The 8140-nt window shown below is 43.0% G+C and overlaps 1 protein-coding gene across 1 annotated transcript; it reads left to right on the top strand.

Annotated features, from left to right (window-relative positions):
* The first annotated feature begins 1690 nt into the window (after nucleotides 1-1690).
* On the top strand, nucleotides 1691-7919 carry TMEM74 (transmembrane protein 74). Its single transcript, XM_032760268.2, has 2 exons — nucleotides 1691-1800; nucleotides 4140-7919. The coding sequence occupies exon 2, from the start codon at nucleotides 4179-4181 to the stop codon at nucleotides 5094-5096; it is 918 nt and encodes a 305-aa protein (XP_032616159.1). The 5' UTR covers nucleotides 1691-1800; nucleotides 4140-4178; the 3' UTR covers nucleotides 5097-7919.
* Nucleotides 7920-8140: the final 221 nt, after the last annotated feature.

Genomic DNA, 8140 nt, shown 5'->3' with positions numbered 1-8140 from the left:
GAATAGGGCAGTGGAGGAAAGATATTCATGCTGGAGAACCACGTAGTAAGCGAAGGAGAAGTCATAATACATCTGTCATGTTTACCAACATATGGGCCTCACTGGCTACAAACATAATCATATGGGGGAAAAAGAATTTTAAAGAGGAAGCATTGTGAACTCCTGTAATCATGTGACTATAGATTCTATCCAATGTAAAGAAATACCAACATAATTGTCATTAAAGGAGATGGATCTCTCTTTTGAAAGCAAGCAACCACAGTATTTATGTGAGCTACAAGCAAAATGTCATACATACATACTATAATCCCTTTTTTTTTTTTTTTTTTTGAGACGGAGTCTTGCTCTGTCGCCAGGCTGAAGTGCAGTGGCACGATCTCTGCTCACTGCAACCTCCGCCTCCAGCTTCAAGCGATTCCCCTGCCTCAGCCTCCTGAGTAGCTGGGAGTACAGGCACGCGCTACCACGCCCGGCTAATTTTTTTGTATTTTAGTAGAGACGGGGTTTCACCATGTTGGCCAGGATGGTCTCGATTTTCTGACCTCGTGATCTGCCCACCTCGGCCTCCCAAATTGCTGGCATTACAGGTGTGAGCCATCGTGCCCAGCCCATCCATACTATAATCCTTTTTTGCTCCCCTAGAATTGTCCCAACAGGACACTGGAAAACTGGAGATTATCTCCAAGCTACACATACCCTGGGCTTTCAGTGGCTGTTGGCTATTGCAGTCCATTCTGGTTGAAAGAGGTTGGTGACACAGTTACCTTGTCCTATCCTAAGAGTCACAACTCAGGAGGTTCAACCTTCAGATTTCCTTCATTGCTGACCCCTTTTATTCTGGCCTTGTGTTCTTTCTCCCATTCATTCCATATAGTATAATGCTTAGAATCTGTTGGTGTTCATCCCCCCCACCTCTACTAAGTATTAGTTGTGTGACATTGGGCAAATTATTCTACTTTGTAACTCAGTTTCGTCTTCTGTTAAAATGAGGATTTTTTTTTTACAGTACTTTAACAATAAATTGTGACCGTTAAATGAGATAATGTATCTATAGTGCTTAGAAGAGAGCCTGGCAATAATAAGCGCTATTTATGTTAACTGTTATTTTGAGTCATTATTATTCATACATTCAACGAATACCACTATGCTAAGTACAGGGGATGTGTTGGTACATGCGACAATCTCTTACCCCTAATGGTCACATTTCTTCTGATTTTTGTGAGACATGCAATGACTTTCGAATCTGACTCCTGGATGCAATTTCAGAAGCTGCTGTTGGTAACTGTGGATGAGGCACTTGCCCTCTCTGAGCCTGTTTCCACATCTGTAAAATGAGGATTAATAAAATCTACTTGGAAGATTTGTTTTGACTATTAAAAAGACAAAATATGCAAATTATCTGGCACATTTGGAGTCAAATATACTTTCCTTTTCACAGTCTTGTGGCCACACCTGAGGCTAGGAAACTCCACTCTGAGCTTAGAAAACAGTGCTGTCTTCTTAAGTGCTGGGGAGGAGTAAGAGGGTACTGCGGGAACTCATCTGTAGGAAGGGTAAAGCCCAGAAGGCGTGGGAGGAGACAGAGACAGGAGAGATGCGGGGACGGCCTCTGGCCTACAACTCCCGGGATGCTCCGGGAGCGCCCCACCCCGCCCGCCGCGGCGGGCGCTGCCCACCCGGCGGAGCCGAGCTGCGTGCAGAGGCTACAAGTGCCGTGGCTGGTGATTGGGGGACTTTCTCCGGGAGCCGTGCCGGGAGAGCGCGCGGTGCTCGAGGCGCACCGGGTGGCCGAAGCAGAAGGTGAGTGGCGGGGAGTGGGATGGGATGGAGGCGTTAAGTGCGAGAGTGAAAGCTCTGGAGCTTAGCCGAGCTGGTGCGTGTATCTGTGTTCCTTGCCCAAGGTGCTTTCTTCGCCTCCGGGTATTAGGCGGATACATCCCTATCTCGAGTACCTCGGTGGGCGCAGGGTTCACCAGAAATGGATCGCCGGATTTCTCAGCGACTGCTGGGGGCAGCGCTGCCAGGTGCTTGGGGCTTGTTCTCTCGGCTCTGCTCGCACAGGGCGCATCCAGAGGTCGCCTTCCCGAGACCAGCCTTGCGTGTGTCAGTTTGAAGCAAATATTAACGCTTTTAATTGATGATAGATGGACGAGGGAAAGTGCATGTCCCCTCGCTTTAAGGTGCAATGTCGTTAACTGGGCTTTTAAGCAGATCAGAGGAAAAAGAGGGAGAGGACGGAAGAAAAGAGTCTTTAGCTGGTCCCCTGGGATTATCCATTCTCCACTGAGAATGGAAGCCCCGGATTAGGGAGCTGCAAAGGAAATCGACGATGCTGCTAGCATACCTCGGGTAGAACAAGCGGGAGTAGCTTTTCTCTAAAGAGAGGTAGAGGCGGCCGTAGGGAATTAAGTGGGGATTTCTCTCTTCTTTTGTTACAAACCGAAAGTCTCAAAGAACCCTGCTGATTTTATCCAAGGTAGGCTAGTGTGATGAGTTAATTTTACCAAAGGTTAATCAGAGCCCCTAATGCCTGAGAAAACTGGAAGAAGAGTTATCGGTAATTGATGAAGCCTGTTACCATCACTTCATTCATTGAGGGATCCTTTAGTGGGGGTTTGTTCTGGTTTGGTAGTGATTCTTTTGCCCTGTTGTTTTTTTCTGTTTTCATTGCAGAGAAACTCCGATAACAGGAGAAAAACGTTTTCTGTTTTGCTTTGTTTTTTTTGTTTTGTTTTAAACTCTTATGGGTAGCAGAAAACATGTCAATTCCCTCTCCCATATTTTGAGTTGCCAGGTTGGCCTTAGGTGACCCTTGCCTGTGTTTCTGTTACCAGCTTTGGAGCTGTGGATTTTGAATCATAAGAAGCCTCAAGCTGTTGGGTTAAATCAATTATCACCCTGGATTTGGAAGCAAAATAAAAGGAGCCTTTGGTTAAAATCTCTAATGATAGTGGAAAGTGAATTTTTATTCCTTAGAAACATGGCAGAGGCAGAGAAAGGCAGATGGTTTTCTGCTCAAACCAAAGTTCTTTCCCAGAAATGCCCCTTGCTGCAGTTGGGGGTGAGGAGTGACATGTTTATAAAATTCCAGAGGTAACCTTGGAAATAGCTTCTCACCTATTTGCCTCCACAGAACTCTTACTCTGTGGGTTTATAGTTTGTCTTTTATTATCAGTTCACTTCTAGATTGGGTTTGTAAAACTATCCGGATGGTCAATTTCTTGTGCATGTGTGATAGCAAAGCATGCAGAGAGGGAGGAACACAGACCCAGGGAACGGGAGTAACAGATCCTGCAGCTGGAGCAGGCAGGTGTGTGTGGAGGACTGGGTTGGCCCATTGTATTTTGCAGGGATTGCAGTAAGGTCTGTTGCCTGTATGCTTTGGGGTCCAGAACATGCTTCCCCCGTGGAGCAGTGAGGGAATAGGGCTGAGTAGAAGCACAGTGAATAAGCGGCATATGGTCTTGTAAATACAGGGCTGTGTCACTAGGGTCATTGGATGTATGAGGTGTAAGGTTAGTAGAGGCAGCTGATTAAGCTGGCCTTTTTCATCTACTTCAGAGCTATGGAATCAAAATGCTGAGTTCCTGCCCAGCTGATAGGGGTGTATAGTCATTCACTGATGGTGATGCTCCAAAGCTAATCTGTATTAGAATCTGCTCTGAACTAGGGAGAGTGTAAACACTTACAGTCTAACTGAATTAACAAGTCTATGCTTCCCCAAGTCCTCCAGAAAATCGACAGCTCTGCTAAAAAGGGCTCTTGCCTTTCTCATTTGTCTTTTTACAGGAAACTTGCCTTCTCATTTGAGGGATCCCTTTGCAGGAATGCGCGAGTCCTTGGATAAATCTGGCTTGGTGACGGCAGTATTCTTTCTCAATAGACACTGCCACTTCCTCCACGCGCCTTTCTACCCTGACTTAGGTTTCTCAGTGTTAATCACTATGACAAGTGAGAGCATTTGCCCTTTCCACACTTTCCTGCCACTAGGTATCCCCTCCCTTCTTTTGCCTGTTTAAGGTGGAAAAGGGGCTAAACAGGTGCAGCTGTGAAGGAAATGGGGACCCCAGGAGCAACACTCCTAGAAGTACAACCTTAGCTTCTGTTGGGTTCTTATCTAACTCTGTTGCTATTGGCAGACCTTCCGGAAGCTGCTGGGGGATGTCTGACTAGCTCTCATGGAGCTCCACTACCTTGCTAAGAAGAGCAACCAGGCAGACCTCTGTGATGCCAGGGACTGGAGTTCAAGAGGGCTGCCTGGTGACCAGGCAGATACAGCAGCCACGAGAGCTGCTCTCTGCTGTCAGAGACAGTGTGCATCCACCCCAAGAGCAACCGAGATGGAAGGGTCTAAACTTAGTTCTTCTCCAGCATCCCCCTCCTCCTCTCTGCAAAACAGTACTCTTCAGCCAGACGCCTTTCCACCAGGACTTCTTCACTCAGGGAACAACCAAATAACAGCGGAACGGAAAGTCTGTAACTGCTGCAGCCAGGAATTAGAAACTTCTTTTACCTATGTGGACAAAAACATCAACTTGGAGCAGCGAAACCGGAGCTCGCCATCAGCAAAAGGGCATAATCACCCTGGGGAGCTTGGCTGGGAAAATCCAAATGAGTGGTCCCAAGAGGCTGCCATATCTTTGATATCTGAAGAGGAGGATGATACAAGTTCAGAAGCCACGTCTTCAGGGAAGTCTATAGACTATGGTTTCATCAGCGCCATCTTGTTCTTGGTCACTGGGATCTTGCTGGTGATCATCTCTTACATTGTCCCACGGGAAGTGTCTGTGGATCCCAACACTGTGGCAGCCCGGGAGATGGAGCGCCTGGAGAAGGAGAGTGCGAGGCTGGGGGCTCACCTGGACCGCTGTGTGATTGCGGGGCTCTGCCTCCTCACGCTGGGGGGCGTCGTCCTGTCCTGCTTGCTAATGATGTCCATGTGGAAGGGGGAGCTCTATCGTCGAAACAGATTTGCCTCTTCCAAAGAGTCTGCAAAACTCTATGGTTCTTTCAACTTCAGGATGAAAACCAGCACGAATGAAAACACTCTGGAACTGTCCTTGGTAGAGGAAGATGCGCTGGCTGTACAGAGTTAAAATTCTGGTTGTGAATATCTTGAGAGTCTGCCTTGGCATTTTATAATATGAAAAAAGTTAATTTATAAAAATTCACAATGCAATTTATTTGCCTGGCAAGAAAAGTTTATTTCACAAACCAACAGCCAGTAAGTGTTTTTGTTCTCCATGTGTCTTCTATTTAGAAGAAAAGCCATGTAAGATGTATAAGAAACCACAACCAGCCACACCTATCCTTCTGAAGAGCTGAAGGCTTAATTAATCTGTAATGGCCAAGAACTTCTACTTCGATAGAAAAATATTTCTAATGACCCAGTATACAAATTATTTCTTTTACACAAATATGTGATGTTATTCTTTGGACACCAGGTGGTCCTATACACAGTAGGATCAATTGCTAATCTGCTTTGTGAAAAAGAACTAAGCACTAATCAATAATAAGGCTTACATCTAATTCTCAAAGGTGCTTATCCATTTTCTTGCTAAATTATCCTTCTTGTAATTTGGCTAAACACTAAAATATGGAATTTTTAGTTTGAATATTTTGAAGTTTGAGGATGTTGGGCTTTTCTTATTGTAAAAAATGTTATGTTTGAAATTATTCCTCTATTCAAAAATGGTAATTAAGTCATTAGGATAAACTTTCTAATAAAAGAAAATTGTGTAAATCATTGTAAGACCAATGTGAATTTAAACCACAGCTCTTTTTAAAAATGAAGTCAAATTAGTTACTGATACAAATTTTATATTTTGTGATTTTTCCATCATACTGGTTATCTGTGCTCTTGAAGTCTGCTGGTTCTCACACCAAAGAGGCAAGGCATGGGACATTTTAAATATATTTCCAGACATCTAAACATCTAGACAGGCCTGAGTCATGATTGGCTCTGGTGTGCTTCCAGGTGACATCTTATTATTGCTGTTTGGGGAACACCACCAATAGAATTACAGCTAGACTTTTGGGGACTGTGCCTAGCAGGCTGTATCACTTGCTGTAGGCCAAGCAACAAGCACTTCCCTCATGGTAGCAGCAGTCCTTAAGCCCAAAGCCAAAAAAAATAAAATAAAATGGAAAGAGAGAGAGATTCAATACACTGATTTAATGGGGACTGTAGTCATCATCAGAACTCACCTCCCACTCACAATGGTCTAGATGTCATTCAGCAACTGTGAGCTCTTGCCTCATAAAGCACAAACTCTTCTCTAAGAGCAGCATGATGAGCAAGATGCTCACTTTGCAAGACATACACTGGGTGTTCATAGTCACAGACCGCCTCATTATGGTGACGGTTCGGAAAAGGGATGGGAAATGCAGCCTCAGAAATGCCTTACATTTTGCAAATCTGCCTGGAGGTTTTTCCAACCTGTGCTGTAAGAGTTGTTGTAACTTCCATGATTGCGTTACCAGGATCAGGGGGTCATTCTTAAAGAGAACAGGAGCTGGGAATTGGTATGAGACAGCAGGAATGAGGAAGTAAGAAAGTGATTTCTTTGCAGATTTTTAAAGTTTGTGTTGTTGTGGACAACTGTGGAATACATAGGTGACTTTGGCAAAATGTGTGAATCAGGATATTTATGTGGATGAGCTCTCATGGGTGTCAGAGATTGATTTGATGAGTGAGGTATGCTGCACATGACTAAGGGTTGAAGTGAAATACAAAAAGCGAGGCTCAGAAGATAGTAAAAAGAGAGGATGGGCATATGAAAGAATTATTAGGTAAAAATGAGAAATTATATGGGCATCAGAGGAAGCTAGATGTAGTTAATTGCCTTATGTTATAGAGCAATACTGATTACTGAAAAGAAAGAATTGAGATGACATAAACATGATTTTTGCTTTCCGTTGCTGTTTCTTTGTGCTTTTTGAACAAACTTTGTTTTACTGTGACTCTCATTTCATGATTTTTGTTGAGGCTGTGTTACCAGTGGTATAAGTTTTATATTCTGAAGATTTCTAAGTCCAGCTCTAGCCTGCTTAAGGATCCACTTTGGATGATGTTGAAACAAGAAGGAAACGATCTGCTGAGTGAGTAGGTCTGAGCTGTGTGTTAAAAAAGGAAGGCATTAAAAAAAAAGAAGGCATTAAAGAAAAAACTAATGTTTATTCATAGAAGCTAAATGAGATCAACTGAGTTTTGGCTTTATTTATTGGTGAAACAGGATTAATTAGACAAATGGCAGACTAAACTGAATTAATGTGGAATCGATTTTCAGTTTATGAAGAAGAGTTTGGGAATCAAGTGTTAGGAAGTCTTTTCACTTGATAATAAAGCTTTTCATGTGGAAGCATTTAATGAATCTTGCAGGGCTACCAAATAATATAAATGTGATCTAGAGGTAACATTTTGAAAAATGGTATTTTGGAAAAAAAAATTCAACGGGGAAGAAAAAGACCTAACACATCAAAATACATTTCCTTTCTTTTCCCTAGAACTCTATAATTTCCTTTAAAATTTAAAATCGAAATGAGGTAAGTAAATGCACACTTCAACATTATTTAAATCTGCTAACATATAGAGCACATCTGTTTTAAGGTTCTACTTATCTGAGGGCAAACCATTACACATTACATGATTTAGAAAATCATCTGAATGACTCCTTTTGGGCTGTGGTGACATTATTCAGATACTTGCCTTAATCGACTTTCCCTCGGTATTTGGTTTATGTAGCCCTTATCCATCCTGGCAGTGCCTGAATTCAATATGAAGATTACTTGAATTTAAAATAATGGTAACACAGGCAAAGAAAAGCCATGTGCTTTATTTCCTGTTGTTCCCAATCTGACAAAGAGTGTTTTTGGCTCTAGAGGTACTTTGGCAAGACCAGGTGATACATTCTACACACATTGGGCATACAATACCCATGGTGTTGGTCTTGCATCCTTCATGGAGATTTATGACCTTCCATCTGTCTCTTCAACATGGTGCTGGTTGTTACCTATGAAAGTTTTTATTGCTAGTCCTAGAGGAGAAAAACATAGTTCAGTGGTTCTAGCTCTTTAGCTTATTTACATGGTTTTAGAAATCTAAACTCAGAGTCATCTTCCTAATCTCAATGAGAAGACA

This window comes from Hylobates moloch, unplaced genomic scaffold, assembly GCF_009828535.3.
Source record: "Hylobates moloch isolate HMO894 unplaced genomic scaffold, HMol_V3 SCAFFOLD_9, whole genome shotgun sequence".
Taxonomy (NCBI): domain Eukaryota; kingdom Metazoa; phylum Chordata; class Mammalia; order Primates; family Hylobatidae; genus Hylobates; species Hylobates moloch.
This window is presented reverse-complemented; position numbering and strand designations above follow the sequence as displayed.

Excerpts from the sequence above, each read along its gene's own strand:
- TMEM74 (XM_032760268.2), top strand. The coding sequence starts at position 4,179 with ATGGAGCTCCACTACCTTGCTAAGAAGAGCAACCAGGCAGACCTCTGT.